Source organism: Microcebus murinus, chromosome 20, assembly GCF_040939455.1.
Source record: "Microcebus murinus isolate Inina chromosome 20, M.murinus_Inina_mat1.0, whole genome shotgun sequence".
Taxonomy (NCBI): domain Eukaryota; kingdom Metazoa; phylum Chordata; class Mammalia; order Primates; family Cheirogaleidae; genus Microcebus; species Microcebus murinus.
Window position 1 is genome coordinate 36554724 of NC_134123.1, and position 27692 is coordinate 36582415.

Consider the following 27692-nt stretch of genomic DNA (forward strand, 5'->3'; position numbering starts at 1 on the left):
CATCACCTCACTCACCTCCCTCACCTCCTCCTCCACCCCTCCATGCACGGACCCCTAAACTCCACTCCGCACCCCAGTGACCCCAAAACCCACCCAGGGGTCGGTCCCCCCCTCCCCCCGCAGCACCCTCATCTGTCCCGCGGGAGGCTGAGGTCTCGGGCCGAGCGCAGGGGCTGCTCCAGAACCTCAGACTCAACTCCTGCCCTCCCAGCTGGGAAAAACGCGGCGTCCGCCGCCCGCCCCACCCCGGCCTCCGAGCCCAGCCTCCTTCCACCCGGCCCCCAAAGGCCTGAGGCCGGCCTCCACCGCTTTCCGTGACTCGATGTCCCCCCGGGTGCCGTCTGGGGGTGGCCGAACCACCGGCCCACGGCTGTGTCGGGAGGGTGTGACCGGGTCATCGGTCACCCAGGCGGAGGCGACAACACAGCGCTCCTCTCCCGCCAGACCTAATTCCACGCCGCCGCCGCCGCCTCCGGGAAGCCCTCCGGATTGATCCAACCTGTTCTCTGAGCTGCAGTGATGCTCGCCTTTTTTAAAATTTTATTTTATTTTATTTTTCTTTGAGATAGAGTCTCGCTCTGTCGCCCGGGCTAGAGTGAGTGCCGTGGCGTCAGCCCCGCTCACAGCAGCCTCCAACTCCTGGCCTCCAGCGAGCCTCCTGCCTCAGCCTCCCTCCTGAGTAGAGGCTGGGACGACAGGCATGCGCCACCACGCCCGGCTCGTTTTTTTCTATATATTTTTTTTTTTTTTTTGAGACAGAGTCTCCCTTTGTTGTCCAGGCTAGAGTGAGTGCCGTGGCGTCAGCCTCGCTCACAGCAACCTCAACCTCCTGGGCTCCAGTGATCCTTCTGCCTCAGCCTCCCGGGTAGCTGGGACTACAGGCATGCGCCACCATGCCCGGCTAATTTTTTTTATATATATATCAGTTGGCCAATTAATTTCTTTCTATTTATAGTAGAGACGGGGTCTCGCTCTTGCTCAGGCTGGTTTTGAACTCCTGACCTTGAGCAATCCGCCCGCCTCGGCCTCCCAAGAGCTAGGATTACAGGCGTGAGCCACGGCGCCCGGCCTTTTTTCTATATATTTTTAATTGTCCAGCCAATTTCTTTCTTATTTTTTTAGTAGAGACATGGAGTCTCGCTCTTGCGCTCGGGCTGGCCTCGACCTCCTGACCTCCTCGCTAGCGATCCTCCCACCTCAGCCTCCAAGAGTGCTGGGACGACAGGCACGCGCCACCACGCCCGGCTCATTTTTTCTATATATATTGTTAGTTGGCCAATTAATTTCTTTCTTATTTTTTTAGTAGCGACGGGGTCTTGTTCTTGGGCTCAGACTGGCCTCAATCTCCTGACCTCCTCAATAGCGATCCTCCTGCCTCAGCCTCCTCCAAAGTAGACGCTGGGACTATAGGCATCGCCACCACGCCTGGCTCTTATTTTCTATATATATATTTTTTGGGCCGGGCGAGGTGGCTCACGCCTGTCATCCTGGCACTCTGGGAGGCCGAGGCGGGAGGCTCGCTCGAGGTCAGGAGTTGGAGGCCAGCCTGAGCAAGAGCGAGACCCCGTCTCTACTATAAATAGAAAAGAAATTAATTGGCCAACTAATTAATATATATAGAAAAAAAGAGCCGGGCGTGGTGGCGCATGCCTGGAGTCCCAGCTACTTGGGAGGGAGGCTGAGGCAGGAGGCTCGCTGGAGGCCAGGAGTCGGAGGCTGCTGTGAGCGAGGCTGACGCCACGGCACTCACTCCAGCCCGGGCGACAGAGCCAGACTCTGTCTCAAAAAATAAAAGAAATAAATAAATGAACATATATTTTTTGGCTGTCCGGCTAATTTCTTTCTTATTTTTTTAGTAGCAACGGGGTCTCCCTCTTGCTCAGGCTGGCCTCGACCTCCTGACCTCGATATCAATCCTCCCTCCTCAGCCTCCCAGAGTGCTGGGACTACAGGCATGCGTCACCACGCCCGGCTCATTTTTCTATATATTTTTAATTGTCCAGCTCATTTCTTTCTATTTTTAATAGATACGGGGCCTCAGACTTGCGCTCAGGCTGGCCTCGACCTCCTGACCTCGATATCAATCCTCCCTCCTCAGCCTCCCAGAGTGCTGGGGCTACAGGCATGCGCCACCACACCTGGCTAATTTTTTCTCTATATATTTTTAGTTGTCCAGCTCATTTCTTTCTATATTTTTTTAGTAGACACAGGGAGTCTCGCTCTCGCGCTCGGGCTGGCCTCGCCCTGCTGAGCTCCTCACTAGCGATCCTCCTTTCTCGGCCTCCCAGCGTGCTGGGGTGACAGGCACGAGAGCCACCGTCCTCTCCTCCCACCTAAACTCCACCAGGAATTGGCGGGAATGGGGGGGGGGGGAGGCTGAGCGGACACGCCCCTCCCGAAAGTTGCAAATCAACGCCTGGCCTCCCAGGCATTGCAGAAGCCAACGCGCTGGCTCGCAGGGGAGGTTGCTGGTCGTCCCCGCCTGTCCCCAAAGCCTCGGTCCCTTTAAATGCGCTCGGGGACGCCTAGACCCTCAGGAGAGGAAAAAAAAAACGCAGGATGGGGGGGAAAAAAAAACACGCAGGACGCAAAAAAAAACGCAGGACGCAAAAAAAAAACGCAGGACGGAAAAAAAAACGCGGGACGAAAAAAAAAACGCGGGACGAAAAAAAAAAACGCAGGACGAAAAAAAAAAACGCAGGAAAAAAAAAAACGCCTTCCTCTCTGGAGCGCAGGAAACGCCTGGGAGGGGCGGAGGCCGGGAGCGGGGTGGAGGCCGGAGCCCCGGGAAGGGACGCGGCGAGCTGGGGTCCCCTTGTCCCCTGGGCCCCGCCCACCCCGTCCCCCGAGATCCCCTGCACCCCACAACGAGCCAGCACCCCAACACGTCTCCAAGGGACCCCCCTAGTGGCCGTGCGCCCCGCGCGGGGGACGGGGGAGACCATGGAGTGAGGCCACGCGGGGACCCGCGGTCGGACGCACCGAGCGAGCCCCGCAAGATGCACCGGGCAGGTAGGTGGCCGCGCGCGACACCCCGAGGCCGGAGACGGGGACCCGGGTGCGCAGTGCGCGCGCGCGCTCGCTGGGGGAGCGCCCGGAGCCTCCACTCGGCCTCCGATGAAGGAGGATGGGGGTGAGGCTGGACGTCCTCCCTTCTGCCTGGAAACTTGACCCGGCCTCCGATCCAGGATGGGGTGAGGCTGGGGGTCCTCCCCTTTACCCGGCCTCCAATTTAAGATGGGGGTGAGGCTGGACATCCTCCCCTCTGCCCCGAGCCTCTACCCGGCCTCCGATCCAGGATGGGGTGAGGCTGGGGGTCCTCCCCTCTACCCGGCCTCCGATTTCAGATGGGGGTGAGGCTGGAAATCCTCCCCTCTGCCTCCAACCTCTACCCGGCCTCCGATTTAAGATGGGGGTGAGGCCGGAGATCCTCCCCTCTGCCTCGAACCTCAACCCGGCCTCCAATGAGACTTATGAAACTCCAGCCTTGGCCTCCGGTCTCCCGAGTGAGCCTCCTTTGCAAAAAAAAATCGAGGAGGTCGCCGCCAGCAAGTCGTGGTCCCCACCCCGCGACTGGCTTCGTAGGGGTCACCCCGAATTTTTCCCGGATATCGGAGGGGCCTCCACTGTCTCCTACTCGCTCCGGCCCGGGTGAGGGTAACAAGCCTTGAATTCTTCCCCCTCTCCAAGGGACCCTCTTTTCCTTTTTCTTTTTGGAGACAGAACCTTGCTCTGTCGCCCCGGAATCAGCCTCGCTCACAGCAGCCTCCAACTCCTGGCCTCGAGCGAGCCTCCTGCCTCAGCCTCCCTCCCGAGTAGCTGGGACCACAGGTGTGCGCCTCCACGCCCGGCTCGTTTTTTTTTCTATATATTTTTAGTCCTCCAGCTCATTTCTTTTTATTTATTTTTTATTTTATTTTTTTTAGTAGAGATGGGGTCTCGCTCTTGCTCAGGCCGGCCTCCAACTCCTGACCTCGAGCGATCCTCCTGCCTCGGCCTCCCAGACTGCTAAGATTACAGATTGTCTATATATTTTTAGTCATCCAACTCATTTCTTTCTATTTTTTTTTTTTTTTTTAGCAAAGGAGGGGTCTCGCTCTTTGCTCACACTGGTCTCGGACTCCTGACCTCGAGCGAGCCTCCGGCCTCGGCCTCCCTCCCGAGTAGCTGGGACTCCAGGCGTGCACCACCACGCCCGGCTCTTTTTTTTTTTTTTTTTTTTTTAGAAGAGACGGGGTCTCGCTCTTTGCTCAGGCTGGCCTCAGACTCCTGACCTCCAGCGAGCCTCCCTCCTCGGCCTCCCTGAGTGCTGGGATGACAGGCGTGAGCCTCGGCGCCCGGCCTCTGGTAGATTTTTCTAGGAGAAGGGAACCCGCCTTCCCCGAGACCAACAAACACCCTGGTCTGAGGCCGGGCTCCAAAAACACACTTCCCTACAGAAACAGGAAGCCTCCATGTCGGCTATCTTGGAATCATATCCTGCCCGGCGTGGGGACAGCTGGGGGTGGAGGCTGGGTTGTTTTTTTTTTTCTTTTCCTTTCTTTTTGTTTTTTGAGACAGAGTCTCGCTCTGTCGCCCGGGCTGGAGTGAGCGCCGTGGCGTCAGCCTCGCTCACAGCAGCCTCCGACTCCTGGCCTCCAGCGAGCCTCCTGCCTCAGCCTCCCTCCCGAGTAGCTGGGATGACAGGCACGAGCCACCACGCCCGGCTCGTTTTTCCTATATATAGGAAATTAGGCAACTAAAAATATATAGAAAAATGAGCCGGGCGTGGTGGCGCATGGCTGTAGTCCCAGCTACTCGGGAGGGAGGCCGAGGCAGAAGGATCGCTGGAGGTCAGGAGTTGGAGGCCAGCCTGAGCAAGAGCGAGACCCCGTCTCTACTAAAAAAAACAGATAGAAATGAGCTGGACAACTAAAAACATATAGAAAAAATGAGCCGGGTGTGGTGGCGCATATCTGTCATCCCAGCTACTCCTCGGGAGGGAGGCTGAGGCAGGAGGCTCGCTTGAGCCTCAAAGTTGGAGGCCACTGTGAGCGAGGCTGACTCCCGGGCGACAGAGCGAGACTCTGTCTCTCTCTCAAAAAAAAAAGAACACGCCGTGGATGAGGGTCACAGGGGTCACGGGGGTCATGGGGGTCCCGGGGGTTATGGGGGTCACAGGGGTTATGGGTGTCACGGGGGTCATGGAGGTCACGTGGGTTATGGGGGTCATGGGGATTATGGGGGTCATTGGGATCAGGGCGGTTGTGGGGGTCATGGGGGTTATGGGGGTCACAGGGGTTACGGGGGTCACGGGGGTCATGGGGCTCATGGGGGTTATGGGGGTCACGAGGGTCATGGGGTCACGGGGGTCAGGGGGTCACGGGGGTTATGGAGATCACAGGGGTTATGGGGTCACAGGGGTTATGGGGGTCATTGGGGTCATGGGGTCATGAGGGTCATGGGGTCACAGGGGTCACGGGGTCACGGAAACCATTCCCAGCATCCCTTGCATGGAAATGGAATTAATTGCAATTTTTTACCTTTTTCCTCGTTTTCTCTCTTTTTTCGCCTTTTTAGACTCCCCGAAGCCGCCTCTCGCGCCCAAGCCGAAGACCCCGACTCTGCTCTCGTCCTCCCCGAGGCCCGGCTGGGTCCTCGGCCCGAGCTCCATGTCCCGGGGCCCCAAGCCCCCCATCGCCCCAAAGCCGAGGCTGGCCTCCCCTGGCTCAGGGAGGCCGGCCTCGCCCGCGGACCGCGGCCCCAACAAGTGCAGCAGCAACGGCCGGCTGCCCTGGAGCCACGTGGAGACGGGGCTCGATGGCTGGCGCCCCGGCAGCCCCGCGGGCCGCGAGGCCGTGACGGGGGTGGAGGACGCCCCTCCAGGGGAGGAGGCTGAGGAGGGAGGCCTCGGCCTCATCACTCCTCAAAACGGGGAGGACAGAGGCGGGACGTCCCCAGGAGCTGACCCCGGGGAGGAGCCCGAGCCTCTGCTGGAATCCCCCGAGGCGGAGGCCAGAGAGGGAGGCCGGGTTGAGGCCGAGGAGGCTGCGTACTCTGATCGGGGCCCGGAAGAGGCCGAGGCCGCCCGGGAGGAGGAGGAGGAGGAAACGGGGGAGGAAGAGGAAGCCGGGGACCCCGGGGGAGGGGACGGGCCGGCCGAGGAGGACGGTTGTCACATCGTGCCTTTTGAGAGCGACACTTTCGACGACCTCCTGGCCTCCATTTCCGGAGGCCCGCCATACGTCCTCTTCCCGACCGAGCGGACCTCGTTCTGCGGGGCCGGCTCCTCGCTCTCGGGGCCGGGCGGGGACTCGGTGGCGTCTCTGTCCCTGGAGGTCCCCGAGGAGGCCGGGACCCGGCCGCCTTCCGGAACGTTCCGTGGCCTCGATATCCCCAAAGAAAACGACTCAGAGGGAACAGACGGGGTGGGGGAGGACGCCGGGTTGTCACCCGTCCCCGGGATGACAATTGTCACAACGGTGACCAACGAAGACGATGGGACAAGGCCGCCTTCCGGAACGTTCCGTGGCCTCGATGTCCCCAAAGAAAACGACTCAGAGGGAACGGACGGGGTGGGGGAGGACGCCGGGTTGTCACCCGTCCCCGGGATGACAATTGTCACAACGGTGACCAACGAAGACGATGGGACAAGGCCGCCTTCCGGAACGTTCCGTGGCCTCGATATCGCCAAAGAAAACGAGTTGGAGGAAAACGACAGGACAGAGGACACAGGGTTGTCACCCGTCCCTGGGAAGACAACGGTGACATTGGTGACCCCCCAGGACACCGGGACCCGGCCACCTTCCGGAACGTTCCGTGGCCTCGATATCCCCAAAGAAAACGACTCAGAGGGAACGGACGGGGTGGGGGAGGACGCCGGGCTGTCACCGGTCCCCGGAATGACAATTGTCACAACGGTGACCGACCAAGACGACGGGACAAGCCCGGATTCCGGAATGTTCCACGGCCTCGATGTCCCCAAAGAAAACGAGTTAGAGGAAAACGACAGGACAGAGGACGCCGTGCTGTCACCGGTCCCCGGGATGACAATTGTCACAACGGTGACCGACCAAGACTATGAGACAAGGCCGCCTTCCGGAACGTTCCGTGGCCTCAATATCCCCAAAGAAAACGAGTTGGAGGAAATCGACAGGGCAGAGGAGGACGCTGGGCCATCCCCGGTCCCCGGAATGACAATTGTGACAACAGAGACCAACCAAGACTATGGGAAAAGGCCGCCTTCCGGAACATTCCGTGGCCTCGATATCCCCAAAGAAAACGACTCGGAGGAAATCGACAGGGCGGAGGAGGTCGCTGGGTTGTCCCCGGTCCCCGGGATGACAATTGTCACAACGGTGACCCCCCAGGACCCCGGAACCCGGCCGCCTTCCGGAACATTCCGTGGCCTCGATGTCCCCAAAGAAAACGACTCGGAGGAAATCGACAGGGCGGAGGAGGACGCCGGGCCGTCCCCGGTCCCCACGACAACGACGGTGACGGCCATGTCACCGGAGGCACAGAACCTTCCGGAAGCCACCAAGCCCGGGGACATCCCGTCCCGTCCCCGCCCGCCCTCCGCGGACGACGACGGCCGGGACGACCTTCCGGACGTTTCCGTGGGGAGGCCCGGGCACGAGGACAAGCTGTCACTGCCTCACGTAGCCGCGGCGACGTCGAGCCTGGCATCTTCCGGAAGCTTCTCCCACGCGGGCAGCCCGAGCGGGCCCCCCACCCCCTGCTCGGTGGCCGGCATCCCGCCCCCGTTCGAGCTGGCCTGCGTCACCAAAAAGCCCGTCACCAAGAGCTCCCTGTCGCTGTTTGGGCCGGTGGAGGCCGACTTGGAGGACAGCCTCGCCAGGGAGGACAAAAATAAGAAGAAGAAGAAGAAGAAGAAGACGTCGTCCTTCAAGAGCTTCCTGGCGCTGGCCTTCGGGAAGAAGATGGAAAGCAGATCGCTGGGGGACGGCCACCTGTCCCAGTCGTCCAGGTCCTCCTCGGAGTCCAGCTACCACGGAGGAGGCCCGGCCTCCACTTCCTCCTCGGCCTCCCGGATCCTGGACGCGGAGCGGAGGCCGGGCCTCCCCAGGTCCCCAGGAAAGTTCCGGGCCTCCGAGTCCCCTCTGTCATTCGTCCTGTCCGCCAGGGACGCCCCGGGGAGGAGGAGAGGGGTCCCCCCGTTCGGCCGCCCCGTGTCCCGGGTGGAGTCCTTCGAGGACCGTTCCCGGCCTCCCTTTCTGCCTCTGCCTCTGGCCAAGCCCCGCTCCATCTCCTTCCCCAACGCGGACACCTCGGACTACGAGAACATCCCGGCCTCCTCCGCCGCCCTCCCGGGGCCCAGCTCCGACTACGAGAACATCCGGATCCCGCCCCCGCCCCGCCCGCGGAGGCCCGGCGCGGAGGCCTCCAAGCTCTTCGAGGACCGGGGTAGAGGCCCGGCCTCCGCCTCCAACGAGAGCGACGGCTACGTGGACATGAGCTGCTTCAACAGCGCCTTCGCCACCGACGGGGCCGCGGAGAGGTGCCCGCGGGGAAACTGAGTCACTGCTGCCGCCCGGGGGGGGGTGGGGGGGAAACGGGGGCGGGCGGGTGGAGGACGGGCCTCTAATTTCCGCCCAGGTGTGGGGGTGGAGGCCAGAGGCTCGCTCGCTCGGTCCTTCTCTTTCTTTTCTTTCTTTTTCTTTGTTTCTTTCTCTCTTTCTTGCTTGCTTTTCTATCTCTTTCTTTCTCTTTATTTTCTTTCTTTCTCTTCTTTCTTTTTCTTTTTCTTTCTTTTCTTTCTTTTCTTTTTCTTTCTTTCATTCTTTCTTGCTTTTCTATCTTTTTTCTTTTTTCTTTCTTTTCTTTCTTTTTCTCTTTATTTTCTTTCTTTCATTTCTTTCTTGCTTTTCCTGCTTTTCTTTTTCTTTTTTCTCTTTCTTTTCTTTCTTTCTCTTCTTTCTTTTCTTTTTCTTTCTCTTTCTTTCTTGCTTGCTTTTCTATCTTTTCTTTCTTTTTTCTCTTTTTTCTTTCTTTTCTTTATTTCTTTTTTCTTTTTCTTTCTTTTCTTTCTTTCATTCTTTCTTTCTTGCTTGCTTTTCTATCTCTTTCTTTCTCTTCTTTTTCTTTTCTTTCTTTTCTTTTTCTTTTTCTTTCTTGCTTGCTTTTCTATCTTTTTTCTTTCTTTTCTTTCTTTTTTCTCTTTGTTTATTTTCTTTCTTTTCTTTCTTTCTTGCTTTTCCTGCTTTTCTTTCTCTTTTTCTCTTTCTTTTCTTTCTTTCTCTTCTTTCTTTTTCTTTTTCTTTCTCTTTCTTGCTTGCTTTTCTATCTTTTCTTTCTTTTTTCTCTTCTTTCTTTTCTTTCTTTCTTTGTCTTGCTTTTCTTTCTTTCATTCTTTCTTTCTTGCTTGCTTTTCTATCTTTCTCTTCTTTATTTTCTTTCTCTTCTTTTTCTTTCTTTTCTTTTTCTTTCTTTCATTCTTTCTTGCTTTTCTTTCTTGCTTGCTTTTTCTATCTTTTTTCTCTTTTTTCTTTCTTTTTTCTCTTTCTTTCTTTTCTTTCTTTCTCTTCTTTCTTTTTCTCTTTTCTTTTTCTTTCTTTTCTTTTTCTTTCTCTTTCTTGCTTTTCTCTTTTCTTTTTTTCTCTTTCTTTCTTTTCTTTCTGTTTTCTCTTTCTTTTTTCTTTCTTTTCTTTCTGTTTTCTCTTTCTTTTTTCTTTCTTTCTCTTTCTTCTCTTTCTCTTTCTTTTCTTTCTCTTCCTTTCTTTTCTTTCTCTTTCTTTCTTTCTTGCTTGCTTGCTTTCTTCTTTCTCTCTTTCTCTCTTTATTTTCTTTCTTTCTTTCTTTCTTTCTTTCTTTCTTTCTTTCTTTCTTTCTTTCTTTCTTTCTTTCTTTCTTTCTTTCTTTCTTTCTTTCTTTCTTTCTTTCTTTCTTTCTTTCTTTCTTTCTTTCTTTCTTTCTTTCTTTCTTTCTTTCTTTCTTTCTTTCTTTCTTTCTTTCTTTCTTTCTTTCTTTCTTTCTTTTCTTTCTTTCTTTCTTTCTTTGAGTCTCGCTCTGTCGCCCGGGCTAGAGTGAGTGCCGTGGCGTCAGCCTCGCTCACGGCAGCCTCCCACTCCTGGCCTCCAGCGATCCTCCTGCCTCAGCCTCCCTCCCGAGTAGCTGGGACGACAGGCATGCGCCTCCACGCCCGGCTCGTTTTTTCTGTATGTATTTTTAGTTGTCCAGCTCATTTCTTTCTATTTTTAGTAGAGACGGGGTCTGGCTCTTGCTCAGGCTGGCCTCCAACTCCTGACCTCGAGCGATCCTCCTGCCTCGGCCTCCCAGAGTGCCGGGACAACAGGCGTGAGCCTCCACGCCTGGCTCAATTTTTCTATATATATTTTTTAGTTGTTTGGCTAATTTCTTTCTATATTTAGTAGACACGGGGTCTCACTCTTGCTCAGGCTGGCCTCCAACTCCTGACCTTGAGCGATCCTCCCGCCTCGGCCTCCCAGAGTGCTGGGATGACAGGCGTGGGGCTCCGCGCCCGGCTGGTTTTTTTAAAAAAAAAACTCTCTGAGCCTCAGTTGCCTCATCTGTGAAATGGGTGCATGCCACCGTCCTGGCAGAGTGTTTGAAAAAATGGAATGGGCCGGGCGCGGAGGCTCACACCTGTCATCCCAGCACTCTGGGAGGCCGAGGCGGGAGGATCGCTCGAGGTCAGGAGTTCGAAACCAGCCTGAGCAAGAGCGAGACCCCGTCTCTACTAAAAATAGAAAGAAATTAATTGGCCAACTAATATATATAGAAAAAACGAGCCGGGCATGGTGGCGCATGCCTGCAGTCCCAGCTACCTGGGAGGGAGGCCGAGGCAGGAGGTTCGCTCGAGGCCAGGAGTTCCAAAGCACCCTGAGCAAGAAGGAGCGGGACTCCGACTCTACTAAGAATAGAAACAAATTAATTAAATCGGATAATTAAAAATATATACTAAAAAACGAACCGGGCGTGGTGGCGCACTCCTGTCGCCCCAGCTACTCGGGAGGGAGGCCGAGGCAGGAGGATCGCTGGAGGCCAGGAGTGGGAGGCTGCCGTGAGCGAGGCTGACGCCTGGGCGACCAAGCGAGACTCTGTCTCCAAAAAAAAAAAAAGTAACAAATAATAATAAACAAATAATATATAATAATAGTTGATAAATAATAATAATAAATAATATATAATAATAAATAATATATAATAATAAATAAATAATATATAATAAAAAAGTAAGAAATAAATAAATACGTAATAATAAATAATATATAATAAATAATATATAATGATAAAAAATAATAATAATAAACAAATAATACATAATAATAGTTGATAAATAATAATAATAAATAAATATGTAATAATAAATAATATGTAACAATAAATAAATAATGTATAGAATAAAAAAGTAAGAAATAATAAATAAATATGTAATAATAAATAATATGTAACAATAAATAAATAATGTATGGAATAAAAAAGTAAGAAATAAGAAATAAATATATAATAATAAATAATATATAACAATAAATAAATGTATAGAATAAAAAAGTAAGAAATAAGAAATAAATATATAATAATAAATAATATATAATAGTAAATAAATAACATATATAATAAAAGAGTAAGAAATAATAAATGATATATAATAATAAATAAATATATTAAAAAGTAAGAAATAATAAATAAATAATATGTAATAATAAATAATATAATAAATAATATATAATGATAATAATAAATAATGATAAATAAATAATATATAATAAAAATAAATAATAATAAATAAATAATATATAATAATAGTAAATATCATATAGTAATAAATAATATATAATAAATAATTAATAAATAATAATAATAAATAATATATAATAAGCAATAAATAATAATGTATAAGTAATATATAATAGTAAAGAAATAATAAAGAAATAACATATAACAATAAAGAAACAATAAATAATAACAATAAATAAATGAGAAAGAAAGAAAGGAAAAGCGAAGGCCGGAGGCGCGGCGCGGCTGTGGCCATGTGGAGGCCGGGCAGCGAGGCCGGCCGTGTCTGTGTCCTGGGCTTCCCGGGCGTCTGGGTTGGCCTCCGTCGGGGGCTGCGTTTGCTTCTTGGCCTCGGTGGAGCCACCGGGTGTGACCGAGCCCCTTTCCCCGCCCCGTGCCGCCCCCCAGCGCCTACACCGAGCCCTACAAGGTCTGTCCCGTCTCCGTGTTGGCCTCAAAAGAGGAGGCCGTTTCGGAGGAAGAGCCGAAGAGCTCAGAGGAGGAGGAGGAGGAAGAGGAGGAGGAGGACGGAGCTCCGAGGGACCCCGGCCTCGGCCACCAGGTAGAACCCGGGTGTCCCCTCCTCTGTCCCAGCCAGGCGGGGCGTGGGCGGCAGACGGGAGACAAGGGTTGAGGCCGGGCGCGGAGGCTGGCGCCTGCCATCCCGGCACTCTGGGAGGCCGAGGAGGGAGGATCGCTCGATCGAGGCCAGAGGGTTCGAGGCCGGCCTGAGCCCAAGAGCGAGACCCCGTCTCTACTAAAAAATATAGAAAGAAATGAATTGGCCAACTAAAAATATATAGAAAAAAACCCGTAGTCACAGCACTCTGGGAGGAGGCCGAGGAGGGAGGATCGCTCAATCGAGGTCAGGAGTTGGAGGCCGGCCTGAGTCCAAGAGCGAGACCCCGTCTCTACTAAAAAAATTAGAAAAAAAATGAGCTGGACAGCTAAAAATATATAGCAAAAATTAGCCAGCCTGTCATCCCAGCACTCTGGGAGGCCGAGGCGGGAGGATCGCTGGAGGTCAGGAGGTGGAGGCCAGCCTGAGCAAGAGCGAGACCCCGCCTCTACTAAAAAAAAAAAAAATATATAGAAATTAAGTACTAAAAACATAGAAAGAAATGAATTGGCCAATTAAAAATATATAGAAAAACTGTCGTCCCAGCGCTCTGGGAGGCCGAGGAGGGAGGATCGCTCGAGGTCAGGAGTTGGAGGCCAGCCTCTGAGCAAGAGCGAGACCCCGTCTCTACTAAAAAAATTAGAAAAAAAATGAGCTGGACAGCTAAAAATATATATAGGAAAAACGAGCCGGGCGTGGGGGCGCATGCCTGGAGTCCCAGCTCCTCGGGAGGGAGGCCGAGGCGGGAGGCTCGCTGGAGGCCAGGAGTTGGCCACCCGTGTCTTGACGGCTGTGTTTGTCGCCCCCAGGCGGAAGGAGACTCCAGGGCCTTCGCCATCGCCCAGGAGCTGCTGTCTTCGGAGAAAGAGTGAGTCCCCAGGGGGAGGCTCCTTCCCGGGTTGATTTATGGAGGACGGGAGGCTAACCCGGCCTCCACCCTCTCTCCCTCTGCAGATACGTCGAGCTGCTGCAGCGCCTGGACCTGGTGAGTGGGTCGCTTTGCTTATTATTATTATTATTGTTTTTGAGACAGACTCTCACTCTGTCAGCCTCGCTCAGAGCAGCCTCCAACTCCTGGCCTCCAGCGAGCCTCCTGCCTCGGCCTCCTTCCCGAGTAGCTGGGACGACAGGCATGCGCCTCCACGCCCGGCTCGTTTTTTCTATATATGTTTAGTTCTTTGGCTAATTTCTTCCAATTTTTAGTAGAGACGGGGTCTCGCTCTTGGGCTCAGGCTGGCCTCCAACTCCTGACCTCAAATGAGCGATCCTCCTGCCTCGGCCTCCCTCCCCAGTAGCTGGGACTACAGGCGTGAACCACCACGCCCGGCTCGGTTTTTTTTCTTTCTTTTCAGTTGTTTGGCTCATTTCTTTCTGATTTTTTTTTATTATTTATTTATTTATTATTTATTTATTTATTTAATATTTTAATTTTTACTTCTTTCTTGTTTTTGTTTTTTATTTTTTTCTTATTTTTATGTTTACCTTTTTTTTCTTTTTTCTTTGTTTACTGCCATGTGAGTTTGTAAGTTTCTATGTTTTTTTTTTTTTTTTAGTAGAGACGGGGTCTCGCTCTTGGATTGAGGCCGGCCTCCAACTCCCGGCCTCGATCGAGCAATCCTCCCGCCTTGGCCTCCCAGAGTGCTGGGATTACAATTTTTGTAGATTTTTTTAATTGGCCAATTAATTTCTTTCTATTTTTTTCAGTAGAGACGGGGTCTCGCTCTTGCTCAGGCTGGCCTCCAACTCCCGACCTCAATCTGGCGATCCTCCCTCCTCGGCCTCCCAGAGCGCTGGGATGACAATGTTTCTATATATTTTTAATCGGCCAATTCATTTCTTTCTATTTTTTTCAGTAGAGACAAGGAGGTCTCGCTCTTGGGTTCAGGCCGGCCTCCAACTCCCGACCTCGATCTGGCGATCCTCCCTCCTCGGCCTCCCAGAGCGCTGGGATGACAATGTTTCTATATATTTTTAATCGGCCAATTCATTTCTTTCTATTTTTTTTTTTTTGTTTTTAGTAGAGACCAGGGTGGGTCTCGCTCTTGCTCAGGCCGGCCTCCAACTCCGGACCTCGCTCGAGCGATCCTCCCTCCTCGGCCTCCTCCTCCCAGAGCTCCGGGCTGAGACAGGCGCGGGCCTCCACTCCCGGCCTCCCCAGTCCCCCTCCCAACCCCCAGAAAGCGGCGGGGACCCCCCGGGCGGGTGCCAATGTCTCGCCTGTGGTTTCAGGGTTTCCACGCAGCCGTCCTCAAGGCCTTGAACGACGAGGACCAAGGAGGCCGGGACTCCCTTTCCCGGGCGGAGCTGAAGCAGAGGCTGAGCGACCTCCCAGCCATCCTCAGCCTCCACCAGGGCCTCCTCGGAGACCTGGAGGAGAGGCTGGCCCAGTGGTGAGCAATCACGCCCGTCCCGGTCGCTCCCGTTCTAGCGCGGAGGCCCGGATGGGAGGCCGGGCGAGGTCTGACGTCCTCGGCCTCCTCCCCCGGCCTCAGGGACAGCCAGCAGAGGGTGGCCGAGGTCTTCCTGGCCCGGGAGGCCGAGTTCGACCTCCACGCCGCGCACATCCTCAACTTCGACCGCTGCCTGGCCCTGCTTGGGGACAACCGTCTACACTGTCCCCAATTGGAGGCCGCCGTGAGTGAATTTGAGGTGAGGCCCGGAGGCCGGGGTTGGCGGGGAGGACGTTAACGGTCAGGGAGGGGCGTGAAAAAGCCAGAATCTGGAACGTTCCCCCCCGGAAAGACAGCGGGTGAGGCCCCGGTGGCCTCCATTCTCGTGGACGTCAACAGCCTCAACCCCGCTGGGCCTCCACCCCCGGCCTCCACCCGCTGCGAGCGACGGGGGTGACCCCGGGAACGACCGACGCGGGTGACTAGGGCAGAAAACGGGGGCGGGAGGCCGGGCAGGGAGGCTGACGCCTGTCAATCGGAGCACTCTGGGGGGAGGCCGAGGAGGGAGGCTCGCTCGATTGAGGTCAGGAGGTCAAAACCAGCCTGAGCAAGAGCGAGACCCCGTCTCTACTAAAAATAAAAAGAAATGAGCCGGACAACTAAAAATATGTAGAATAAAATTAGTAGTCCCAGCTACTCGGGAGGCCAAGGCGGGAGGATCGCTCGATTGAGGTCAGGAGTTGGAGGCCGGCCTGAGCAAGAGCGAGACCCCATCTCTACTAAAAAAAAAAAAAAAAAAATACAAATAAATTAATAGAACGACTAAAAATATATAGAAAAAAAACGAGCCGGGCGTGGAGGCGCGTGCCTGTCGTCCCAGCTACTCGGGAGGGAGGCCGAGGAGGGAGGATCGCTTGAGGCCAGGAGTTTGAAACCAGCCTCTGAGCAAGAGCGAGACCCCGTCTCTATTAAAAATGCAAAGAAATTAGCCAGACAAGTAAAAATATATAGGTAAAATTAGTAGTTCCAGCTACTTGGGAGGCCGAGGCAGGAGGATCGCTCGATCGAGGCCAGGAGTTTGAAACCAGCCTGAGCAAGAGCGAGACCCCGTCTCTATTAAAAATAGAAAGAAATTAATTGGCCAACTAAAAATATATAGAAAAAACAAGCCGGGCGTGGAGGCGCATGCCTGTAGTCCCAGCTACTCGGGAGGGAGGCCGAGGCGGGAGGCTCGCTGGAGGCCAGGAGTTGGAGGCTGCTGTGAGCGAGGCTGACGCCGCGGCACTCACTCCAGCCCGGGCGACAGAGCGAGACTCTGGCTCAAAAAAATAAAAGGCGGCGGTGGTGGCTTTTGTCTGTCGTCACCGTCGCGGGCGAAGCAGGGAGTCAGAGGCTGGAGGAAGGAAGAGTCCGAATAGCTGGGGGAGGTTGGGGTGATCCAGGAAGGCTTCCTGGAGGAGGGAGGTCGGATTGGTTTTTTTCGGGGGGAGAAGACAGAGTCTCGCTCTGTCTCCCGGGCTAGAGTGAGTGCCGTGGCGTCAGCCTCGCTCACGGCAGCCTCCGACTCCTGGCCTCAACGGAGCCTCCTGCCTCGGCCTCCCTCCCGGGTAGCTGGGACTACAGGCATGCGCCACCACGCCCGGCTAGTTCTTTTTTTCTATGCATTTTTAGTTGGCCGATTAATTTTTTCTTATTTTTAGTAGAGACGGGGTCTCGCTCTTGCTCAGGCTGGTTTTGAACTCCTGGCCTCGAGCGAGCCTCCCGCCTCGGCCTCCCAGAGTGCTAGGATGACAGGTGTGAGGCTGAGGTGAAATTTTTGAGGATGAGGGAGGGGGTGTGGGTGGATCCGCGTATCGGGGTGCTGGGAGTTTGGGCCTCAAAAAGGTGACGGTCTCTGATGGTGTCTCTCTCTCTGTCTCTCTGTCTCTGTCTCTCTCTGTTTCTTTTTCTATCTCTCTCTGTCTCAACGTGTCTCTTTCTCTGTCTCTGTATCTCTCTGTGTCTGTGTCTCTCTCTTCTGTCTCTGTCTCAATGTGTCTCTCTGTGTCTCTATGTATCTCTCTGTGTCTGTTTCTCTGTCTCTCTCTGTGTGTCTCTCTGTCTCTGTTTCTCTCTCTGTCTCTCTTACTCTCTCTTTCGCTCTCTCTGTGTCTGTCTCTGTCTCTCTGTGTCTCTCTGTCTCTCTCTATCTCTCTGTCTCTCTGTGTCTCTGTCTCTCTGTCCGTGTCTCTGTCTCTCTCTATCTCTCTGTCTCTGTCTCTGTGTCTCTGTCTCTGTGTCTCTCTGTCTCTGTGTCTCTCTCTTCTGTCTCTCTCTGTCTCTCTGTGTCTTTCTCTGTCTCTGTCTCTCTCTGTGTCTGTGTCTCTCTGTCCTGTCTCTGTGTCTGTGTCTCTATCTCTGTGTCTCTGTTTCTGTCTCTGTTTCTGTGTCTCTGTCTCTATCTCTGTCTGTCTCTGTGTCTCTGTCTGTCTCTGTGTCCCTCTGTCTCTGTATCTCTGTCTCTCTGTCTCTATCTTTGTCTCTGTGTCCCTCTGTCTCTGTCTCTATCTTTGTCTCTGTGTCTCTCTGTCTCTGTCTGTGTCTCTGGAGCAGGGCGTGCAGGGCGGAGGGCTGAGCGTGCAGCAGCTCCTGCTGCGCGTGGCGCGGCGCGTGTTCCAGTACGAGGCGCTGCTCACAGGTGGGCCTCCGGGGAGGCCAAGGCGGCCTCAAGGGAGGTCAGGCGGGCCGGGCTCGGGGGTGGAGGCCGGGTGCGGAGGCCCCTTGAGGACGAGGGTCGCGGGAATAGCGCAAGACGCACGATGTTCAGCCCGGGCGCGGCGGCTCCCGCCTGCCATCCCGGCACCCTGGGAGGGAGGCCCAGGCTGGAGGCTCGCTGGAGGCCGCGATTTGGAGGCCAGCCTCAGCAAGAGCGAGGCCCCGCCTCTACCGAAAAAAAATCGAAACGAGTCGAAATAAAAAAATATCTAGAAAAAAAAAAAAACGAGCCGGGCGCGGAGGCGCGCGGCTGGAGTCCCAGCTACTAAAAAGGGAGGCCGAGGCGGGAGGCTCATTGCTGGAGGCCGGGGGTCGGAGGCCGCTGCGAGCGAGGCTGACGCCCCGGCCCTCCCGCCCCGCCCGCAGACTACCTGAACAACCTCCGCCCGGACTCCGCCGAGTACGCGAGCGCCCGAGGTGAGCCCGGCGCCTCCCCGGAGGAGGCGGCCTCGACCATTAATATTGGTGACCTTCCTCTGTCCTCCACGATTGGGGGCCTCCCTGCCTCCCCGGCGGGAGGGGCGTGGGTTGGGGGCGTGACGGGCTCAACATGCGAGCTCTTGAAGGGAAACTGAGGCAGGGCGCTGTGTTAAGAAGGATTCCGAGGCCCGGCCCCGAGATCTCTGTGTTAAGAAGGATTCCGAGGCCCGGCCCCGAGATCTCCGTGTTAAGAAGGATTCCGAGGCCCGGCCCCGAGATCTCTGTGTTAAGAAGGATTCCGAGGCTCGGCCCCAGGATCTCTGTGTTAAGAAGGATTCCGAGGCCCGGCCCCGAGATCTCCGAGTTAAGAAGGATTCCGAGGCTCGGCCCCGAGATCTCTGTGTTAAGAAGGATTCCGAGGCTCGGCTCCGAGATCTCTGAGTTAAGAAGGATTCCGAGGCTCGGCCCCGAGATCTCTGTGTTAAGAAGGATTCTGAGGCTCGGCCCCGAGATCTGTGTGTTAAGAAGGATTCCGAGGCTCGGCCCCGAGATCTCTGAGTTAAGAAGGATTCCGAGGCTCGGCCCCGAGATCTCTGTGTTAAGAAGGATTCCGAGGCTCGGCCCCGAGATCTCTGTGTTAAGAAGGATTCCGAGGCCCGGCCCCGAGATCTCTGTGTTAAGAAGGATTCCGAGGCCCGGCCCCGAGATCTCTGTGTTAAGAAGGATTCCGAGGCCCGGCCCCGAGATCTCTGTGTTAAGAAGGATTCCGAGGCCCGGCCCCGAGATCTCTGTGTTAAGAAGGATTCTGAGGCTCGGCCCCGAGATCTGTGTGTTAAGAAGGATTCCGAGGCTCGGCCCCGAGATCTCTGAGTTAAGAAGGATTCCGAGGCTCGGCCCCGAGATCTCTGTGTTAAGAAGGATTCCGAGGCTCGGCCCCGAGATCTCTGTGTTAAGAAGGATTCCGAGGCCCGGCCCCGAGATCTCTGTGTTAAGAAGGATTCCGAGGCCCGGCCCCGAGATCTCTGAGTTAAGAAGGATTCCGAGGCCCGGCCCCGAGATCTCTGTGTTAAGAAGGATTCTGAGGCCCGGCCCCGAGATCTCTGTGTTAAGAAGGATTCTGAGGCCCGGCCCCGAGATCTCTGAGTTAAGAAGGATTCCGAGGCTCGGCCCCGAGATCTCTGTGTTAAGAAGGATTCTGAGGCCCGGCCCCGAGATCTCTGAGTTAAGAAGGATTCCGAGGCTCGGCCCCGAGATCTCTGTGTTAAGAAGGATTCTGAGGCCCGGCCCCGAGATCTCTGAGTTAAGAAGGATTCCGAGGCCCGGCCCCGAGATCTCTGTGTTAAGAAGGATTCCGAGGCCCGGCCCCGAGATCTCTGTCTTAAGAAGGATTCCGAGGCCCGGCCCCGAGATCTCTGTGTTAAGAAGGATTCCGAGGCCTGGCCCCGAGATCTCCGAGTTAAGAAGGATTCCGAGGCTCGGCCCCGAGATCTCCGAGTTAAGAAGGATTCCGAGGCTCGGCCCCGAGATCTCTGTGTTAAGAAGGATTCTGAGGCTCGGCCCCGAGATCTCTGAGTTAAGAAGGATTCCGAGGCTCGGCCCCGAGATCTCCGTGTTAAGAAGGATTCTGAGGCTCGGCCCCGAGATCTCCGTGTTAAGAAGGATTCCGAGGCCCGGCCCCGAGATCTGTGTGTTAAGAAGGATTCCGAGGCTCGGCCCCGAGATCTCTGTGTTAAGAAGGATTCCGAGGCTCGGCCCCGAGATCTCCGTGTTAAGAAGGATTCTGAGGCTCGGCCCCACCAGTTTGGCTGTCACTAGTCTATCCCGTGGTTACCATGGTTACCCGTGTCCCTGCGTCCCCCGCCCCACCCCCTCCCCCGGCCAGGTGCGCTGACGCTCATCTGCAGAGTGACGGACAGAGCCCACGACGGCATGCAGCAGGGGGTGAGTGCCGCGCCTTCCGGAACCTTCCGGAACCTTCCGGAACCTTCCGGAACCTTCCCTGCCCTGCCCTGCCTGGCCTTGCCCCCCGGGAGGGAGGCCGGACAGCCTCAGCTGTCCGTGGAGGGGAGAGATCTGGGGTTAGGAAGGATTCTGAGGCTCAGCACTCGGGGAGGAGGCCGAGGAGGGAGGCTCGCTCGAGGCCGGGAGTCGGAGGCCGCCGTGAGCGAGGCTGACGCCACGGCGCTCACTCCGGCCCGGGCGACAGAGCCAGACTCTGTCCCGAAAAAAAAAAAAAAAAAAAGGACAAAGAAGAGGTCACATTTGGAGCAGGAAGCGGAGGCAGGGAGGCCCGGGGTCGAGGCTCTGACCTCCGTCCCGCCCGTCCTCCACCCACAGGACAACCTGCGGAAGCTAGTGCACATCGAGCACAGCGTCCGGGGACAAGGCGACCTTCTCCAGCCCGGAAGGGTGAGTGGGGCCCCCGGTGGGGACCGAGGGGAGGCAGGGAGGCCGGCGGGCCTCCACGGAGGCTGTCTGCCTCCTCAGGGCCAGTGGAGGACACAAAAAGCCACTTGGTTCCTTTAAGAAGACGAGAGGCCACCAAGCCTTTTTGGGACAAGCAAAAAAAAATGATCTTTCGAGAGACCGAACCCCTAAATCAGCTCATTTCACCAAAAAAAAAAAAAATTAAAAATTTAAAAATAAAAGAAAAATAAATTTTATTTTTTTGTTTTTATTTATTTTTTGGGGCAGAGTCTCGCTCTGTCGCCCGGGCCGGAGTGAGTGCCGTGGCGTCAGCCTCGCTCACAGCAGCCTCCGACTCCTGGCCTCCAGCGAGCCTCCTGCCTCGGCCTCCCTTTTTAGTAGCTGGGACGACAGGCGTTGAGCCGAGCTCTGTGTTAAGAAGGATTCTGAGGCTCGGCCCCGAGCCGTCCCGACTCCCGGCTCCGTTGGAAGGCAGCTCTGTTGCCTCAGTTTCCCTCTCCGGGCTGTCCCGAGGGCTGTGCCAGGGGCCTCGGCCGGGGAGGCTGGGAGGCTGGTCGCTGAGGCCGGTCCCCGTCTGTCCCCGCAGGAGTTCCTCAAGGAGGGGACGCTGATGAAGGTGGCCGGCCGGGCCCGACGGCCGAGGCATTTGTTCCTGGTGAGGAGTCCCGGCCTCCGCCGTTTTGGGGTTGCAGGGAAGGGTAGAGGCCCGAGTGAATGGAGTCCCATAGTGGAGGCAGGGAGGGGTAGAGGCCCGAGTGAATAAATTCCCACAGGGGAGGGAGGCAGGGGTAGAGGCCCGAGTGAATAGAGTCCCACACGGGAGGCAGTGAGGTTAGAGGCCCGAGTGAATAGAGTCCCACAAGGGAGGCAGGGAGGGAGGCCGGGAGAATAGAGGCCGGAGTGAGTAGAGTCCCCCCAGGGGAGGCAGGGAGGCAGGGGTAGAGGCCCGAGTGAATGGAGTCCCACAGGGGAGGCTGGGAGGCAGGGGTAGAGGCCCGAGTGAATAGAGTCCCATTGTGGAGGCAGGGAGGCAGGGGTAGAGGCCCGAGTGAATAGAGTCCCCCATGGGAGGCAGGGAGGTAGGGTAGAGGCCTGAGTGAATAGAGTCCCACAGGGGAGGCTGGGAGGGAGGGTAGAGGCCTGAGTGAATAGAGTCCCATAAGGGAGGCAGGGAGGGAGGGTAGAGGCCCGAGTGAATAGAGTCCCACAAGGGAGGCAGGGAGGGAGGTAGAGGCCTGAATAAATAGAGTCCCACAGGGGAGGCAGGGAGGGAGGTAGAGGCCTGAATAAATAGAGTCCCACAGGGGAGGTAGGGAGGGAGGGGTAGAGGCCGGAGAGAATAGAGTCCCCCAGGGGAGGCAGGGAGGGAGGGTAGAGGCCCGAGTGAATAGAGTCTCATTGTGGAGGCAGGGAGGCAGGGGTAGAGGCCGGAGAGAATAGAGTCCCCCAGGGGAGGCAGGGAGGGAGGGTAGAGGCCTGAGTGAATAGAGTCCCATTGTGGAGGCAGGGAGGCAGGGGTAGAGGCCCGAGTGAATAGAGTCCCACAAGGGAGGCAGGGAGGGAGGTAGAGGCCTGAATAAATAGAGTCCCACAGGGGAGGCAGGGAGGCAGGGGTTGAGGCCTGAATAAATAGAGTCCCACAGGGGAGGCAGGGAGGCAGGGGTAGAGGCCCGAGTGAATGGAGTCCCACACGGGAGGCAGGGAGCGAGGGTAGAGGCCCGAATAAATAGAGTCCCACAGGGGAGGCAGGGAGGCAGGGGTAGAGGCCTGAGTGAATGGAGTCCCATAGTGGAGGCAGGGAGGCAGGGGTAGAGGCCCGAGTGAATAGAGTCCCACAAGGGAGGCAGGGAGGGAGGCCGGGAGAATAGAGGCTGGAGTGAGTAGAGTCCCCCAGGGGAGGCAGGGAGGCAGGGGTAGAGGCCCGAGTGAATGGAGGCCCCCAGGGGAGGCCGGCGAGCGACCCGCCCTGTCCCCAGCTCAGCGACGTCCTGCTGTACACGCGGCCGCAGAAGGACGGCAAGTTCCGGCTCAAGAGCGCGATGCCCGTCGGCGCCATGAAGGTAACTCAGCCCGGCGCCCGGGGAGGCCGAGGCGGGAGGCTCGCTCGAGGCCGGGAGGTGGAGGCCAGCCTGAGCAAGAGCGAGGCCCCGTCTCTACTAGAAATAGAAATTAGCCAAAACAACTAAAAAATAGAAAAAACGAGCCGGGCGTGGAGACGCGTGCCTGTGGTCCCAGCTACTCGGGAGGGAGGCCGAGGCAGGAGGCTCGCTGGAGGCCAGGAGTCGGAGGCTGCTGTGAGCGAGGCTGACGCCACGGCGCTCACTCCGGCCCGGGCGACAGAGCGAGACTCGGCCTCAAAAAAAAAAATAAAAAGTGAGGACAGGGGGTCCGGGGGGCAGAGAGAGACGCGACACAGAGGATTAGAGGGGAAACTGAGGCAGGCAGACAGAGCGGGCGCCCGCCTTCTGCAGGAGGGGAAACTGAGGCAGAGAGACAGAGCGGGCCCAGAAGGGGAAACTGAGGCAGGCAGACAGAGCGGGCGCCCGCCTTCTGCATGAGGGGAAACCGAGGCAGGGAGAAGGAGAGGGGAAACTGAGGCAGGGAGACAGAGCAGGCACCTGCCTTCTTCAGAAGGGGAAACCAAGGCAGAGAGTCGGAGCGGGTGCAGAGGGGAAACTGAGGCAGGGAGGCGGAGAGGGTAAACTGAGGCAGGGAGACGGAGAGGGGAAACCGAGGCAGGGAGACGGAGAGGGGAAACTGAGGCAGGGAGGCGGAGAGGGGAAACCGAGGCAGGGAGAGGGAGAGGGGAAACCGAGGCAGGGAGACGGAGAGGGGAAACTGAGGCAGGGAGATGCAGAGGGGAAACTGAGGCAGGGAGACAGAGCGGGCGCCCGCCTTCTGCAGGAGGGGGAACTGAGTCAGAGAGTCGGAGCGGGCACAGAAAGGGAAACTGAGGCAGGGAGTCAGAGCGGGCGCAGAAGGGGAAACCGAGGCAGGGAGACGGAGGGGGCGCCCGCCTTCTGCGGGAGGGGAAACCGAGGCAGGGAGACGGAGGGGAGAAACTGAGGCAGGGAGGAAGAGGGGGGGAACCGAGGCAGGGAGACGGAGAGGGGAAACCGAGGCAGGGAGAGGGGAAACCGAGGCAGGGAGAGGGGAATCCGAGGCAGGGAGAGGGAGAGGGGAAACCGAGGCAGGAGGCCGCCCCGGCCGCGGAGGGACAGCGCCATCGGCTTTTGCAGGTGACGCGGCCGGTGACGGACGAGGCCCCCCACGCGCTGAGGCTCGAGACCCCCGAGAGGCGCCTGACGCTGTCGGCCAGGTACGGGGACGGCCGGGTGGGGCGTTCGGGGTGACAGGACGCGACCCTGTCGGAGGCCTGAATCGGAGGCCCGAGTTGGAGGCCCGTGTTGGAGGCCCGTGTTGGAGGCCCATGTTGGAGGCCAGAGTTGGAGGCCCGTGTTGGAGGCCCATTTGGGGTCGATTAAAGGGCTTCGCTGCTCGGGACACCGTCTCCTTTGCTTTTGGGGACAGAGTCTCGCTCTGTCGCCCGGGCCGGAGTGAGCGCCGTGGCGTCAGCCTCGCTCACAGCAGCCTCCGACTCCTGGCCTCCAGCGAGCCTCCCGCCTCAGCCTCCCTCCCGAGTAGCTGGGACCACAGGCACGCGCCACCACGCCCGGCTCGTTTTTTCTATATTTTTGTAGTTGGCCAATTAATTTCTTTCTATATTTTTTAGTAGAGACGGGGTCTCGCTCTTGCCCAGGCTGGCCTCCAACTCCTGGCCTCGAGCGAGCCTCCCTTCTCGGCCTCCCAGAGTGCCGGGACGACAGGCGTGAGCCTCCGCACCCAGCCGGGGTCACCTGGGCGGGGGCCGAGGAGCGAGGGACGGCCATGCCGGGGCGGGACAGGGTTGTGCGGCTTCGCCCGGCCGGCGAGTGGCCCTGGGGCGGCAGCGGGGCGGGTTGAGGACGGTTTATCCCGCACGGCGAGAGGCCGACACGTACAGCGCGCTCGCAGCCGCTTGCTCGTTGACAGCGCTCTGGGAGGCCGAGAAGGGAGGCTCGCTTGAGGTCGGGAGTTGGAGGCCAGCCTGAGCAAGAGCGAGACCCCGTCTCTACTATAAATAGAAAGAAATTAATTGGACAACTACAAAAATATAGAAAAAACGAGCCGGGCGTGGAGGCGCGTGCCTGTAGTCCCAGCTACTCGGGAGGGAGGCCGAGGTGGGAGGCTCGCTGGAGGCCAGGAGTCGGAGGCTGCTGTGAGCGAGGCTGACGCCACGGCGCTCACTCCGGCCCGGGCGACAGAGCGAGACTCGGCCTCAAAAAAAACCCAGAAGAAACGGGCCTGGGGGTCGGTAGGGGGTGGGGGTGAGGCCATGTGTGTCCATGTGTGTGGTTGCGTGTGCACGTGCGTGCATGTGTCTACACGTGTGCACGTGCGTGCATGTGTCTACATGCATGTACATGTGTGTATATGTGCGCATCTGTGTACATGTGTGCACGTGTGCTTCTGAGTATGTGTATATGTGTGTGTGCGTGCATACACGCATGTGCTCGTGTGCAATGTGGACGTGTGTACATGTGTGTGCTTGTGTGTGCACGTGTGTGCTCATCTGTGCGCGTGCGTGCGTGTGCACGTGTGTGCGTGCGTGTGCATGTGTGTGCGTGCGTGTGCGTGCGTGTGCACGTGCGCGCGCGCTCCCGAGCCCCCAGCTGACGCGCGCGCCCGCAGCTCGAGCGCGGAGCGGGACGACTGGTTCTCCTGCCTGAGCGGAGCCCCGCACGCCGAGCGCCGCGCACGCGCGCTGAGCGCCTTCCCGCTGCGCGCGCAGGTGAGTGGGGGCGGGGCTCGTGCACCCCCGCCCCGCCCTGCCCCTCCCCCACACAGACCCCTCCCCCACCTGCACCCCTCCCCCCACATACCCCTCCCCACCCGCACCCCTCCCCCACACACACCCCTCCCCCACCACGCGCCCCTCCCCCACCGAGCACCCCTCCCCCACACATACCCCTCCCCCACACATACCCCTCCCCCACACATACCCCTCCCCCACACATACCCCTCCCCCACCATGAGCCCCTCCCCCACACATACCCCTCCCCCACCGAGCACCCCTCCCCCACCGAGCACCCCTCCCCACACATACCCCTCCCCCACCATGAGCCCCTCCCCCACCGAGCACCCCTCCCCCACCACGCGCCCCTCCCCCACCGAGCACCCCTCCCCCACACACTCCTCCCCACACATACCCCTCCCCCACCATGAGCCCCTCCCCCACCGAGCACCCCTCCCCCACACATACCCCTCCCCCACCGAGCACCCCTCCCCCACCGAGCACCCTCCCCCCCACACCCCTCCCCACACATACCCCTCCCCCACCGAGCACCCCTCCCCCACACATACCCCTCCCCCACCGCGCGCCCCTCCCCCACCGAGCACCCCTCCCCCACACATACCCCTCCCCCACCGCGCGCCCCTCCCCCACCGAGCACCCCTCCCCCACACATACCCCTCCCCCACCTGCACCCCTCCCCCCACCTGCACCCCTCCCCCCACCTGCACCCCTCCCCCACCGCGCGCCCCTCCCCCACGACTCACCAGCTGACTTGGCCGGGCCCGCCCTGTCCCCCCCGCGGTCCGGCAGGTGCGCGAGCGCGCGGCCTCCGCCCTGGGCGACCGCCCCCCCTCGCCGGGCCCCGCGCCGGCCGCGCGCGTCTGCGGGAACTGCGGCTGCGACTTCTCGCTCGCGCTGCGGCGCCACCGCTGCCTCGCCTGCGGGAAGGTGCGTGCGCCGGGCCCAGGGAGGCTGGGCGAGGAGGCCGGGACCCGAGAGGAGCGAGGCTGGGGGAGGAGGCCGGGACCCGAGGAGGAGCGAGGCTGCGGGAGGAGGCCAGAACCTAAGGAGCAGGGAGGCTGGGGGAGGAGGCCAAGACCCGAGAGGAGGGAGGCTGGGGGAGGACGCCGGGACCCGAGGAGGAGGGAGGCTGGGGGAGGAGGCCGGAATCCAGGAGGAGCCAGGCTGGGGGTGGAGGCCAGGACCCGAGGAGGAGGGAGGCTGCAGGAGGAGGCCAGAACCTAAGGAGCAGGGAGGCTGGGGGAGGAGGCTGGGACCCGAGGAGCAGGGAGGCTGGGGGAGGAGGCCAGGACCCAAGGAGGAGCAAGGCTGGGGAGGATCGGAGACCAGGACTCAAAGAGAACCGAGGCTGGGGACTAAAGGAGGCCAGACGAGTAGGAGCGAGGCTGGACGTGAACGGAGGCCAGGACCCCAGGAGGAGCAAGGCTGGGGAGGATCGGAGGCCAGGACTCAAAGAGAAGCGAGGCTGGGGACTAAAGGAGGCCGGACGAGTAGGAGCAAGGCTGGGGGTGAACGGAGGCCGGGACCCAAGGAGGAGTGAGGATGGGGAGGATCGGAGGCCGGGACCCAAGGAGGAGTGAGGCTGGGGAGGAATGGAGGCCAGACGAGTAGGAGCGAGGCTGGGGGTGAACGGAGGCCAGGACCCAAGGAGGAGCGAGGCTGGGGAGGAACGGAGGCCGGACGAGTAGGAGCGAGGCTGGGGAGGATCGGAGGCCGTGACCCGAATGGAAGCGAGACTGGGGACTAACGGAGGCCGCACGAGGAGGCCGCCACCCCCCTGGCCCCGCGTGACCCCCGACCCCGGGGTCGCCCCACGCAGGTCGTGTGCCGCAGCTGCTCCCGGAACAAGTCCCCGCTGCGCTACCTGCACGACCGGCCGGCCAAGGTCTGCGACAGCTGCTTCGCGGAGCTGGGCCGGCGCGGGGGGCCCGGCCTCGGCGCCCCCAGAGGTGACCCCACTTCCCTGACCTTCTAGTAGCTTCCCCTTCCCCCCCCTGAGAACCCCGGATCACCAAAAGAGCCCCATTTCCCACCGGGGACAAAACTGGGAGGAAAGGAGGCCCAGAGCGGAGGCCGGGACGACTAAGGAGGTTTCGAACTCGCGACCGCCGCTGATGGGGCGGGGGCCGGGGGCAGCGTTTTCCCAAAGCGCGGGTTCCGCGGAACCCCGACGCGGTGGCTCCCGTAGGGAAGGGGTTCCGCGGGCGGCTGAGTTTGAGAAAGGGACAGAGAAGGTGGAGGCTCGGGGGTGAGGTCTGTGCCGGCGGAGGCCGTTTTTTAGGGAGGCCGCCCCGGAGGTTCGGGGTCCCGGTGTGGCCGGTCTGGGGAGTGAGGGCCAAGGGCGCGGCGGAGGCTCACGCCCGTCGTCCCGGCACTCTGGGTGGAGGCCGAAAGGAGGGAGGATCGCTCAACGGAGGCCGGCCTCTGAGCAAGAGCGAGACCCCGAATCTACTAAAAAAAAAAAAAAATAGAAATTAGCCCAAACGAC

The 27692-nt window shown here is 57.8% G+C and overlaps 1 protein-coding gene across 1 annotated transcript in view; it reads left to right on the forward strand.

Annotated features, from left to right (window-relative positions):
* The first annotated feature begins 2433 nt into the window (after positions 1 to 2433).
* The window catches only part of FGD5 (FYVE, RhoGEF and PH domain containing 5), a 33292-nt gene continuing 8033 nt past the window's right edge, over positions 2434 to 27692 (forward strand). Inside the window, exons 1-17 of the mRNA XM_075995917.1 lie at positions 2434 to 3012; positions 5560 to 8500; positions 12148 to 12301; positions 13168 to 13226; positions 13313 to 13343; positions 14588 to 14748; positions 14851 to 15007; positions 17341 to 17425; positions 17869 to 17919; positions 19805 to 19863; positions 20260 to 20331; positions 20936 to 21004; positions 22326 to 22409; positions 23589 to 23668; positions 25081 to 25180; positions 25994 to 26131; positions 27024 to 27153. Coding sequence (XP_075852032.1) covers positions 3000 to 3012; positions 5560 to 8500; positions 12148 to 12301; positions 13168 to 13226; positions 13313 to 13343; positions 14588 to 14748; positions 14851 to 15007; positions 17341 to 17425; positions 17869 to 17919; positions 19805 to 19863; positions 20260 to 20331; positions 20936 to 21004; positions 22326 to 22409; positions 23589 to 23668; positions 25081 to 25180; positions 25994 to 26131; positions 27024 to 27153 — 4384 coding nt within the window. The 5' untranslated portion in view covers positions 2434 to 2999. The remainder of the gene's footprint in view (positions 3013 to 5559; positions 8501 to 12147; positions 12302 to 13167; positions 13227 to 13312; positions 13344 to 14587; positions 14749 to 14850; positions 15008 to 17340; positions 17426 to 17868; positions 17920 to 19804; positions 19864 to 20259; positions 20332 to 20935; positions 21005 to 22325; positions 22410 to 23588; positions 23669 to 25080; positions 25181 to 25993; positions 26132 to 27023; positions 27154 to 27692) is intronic.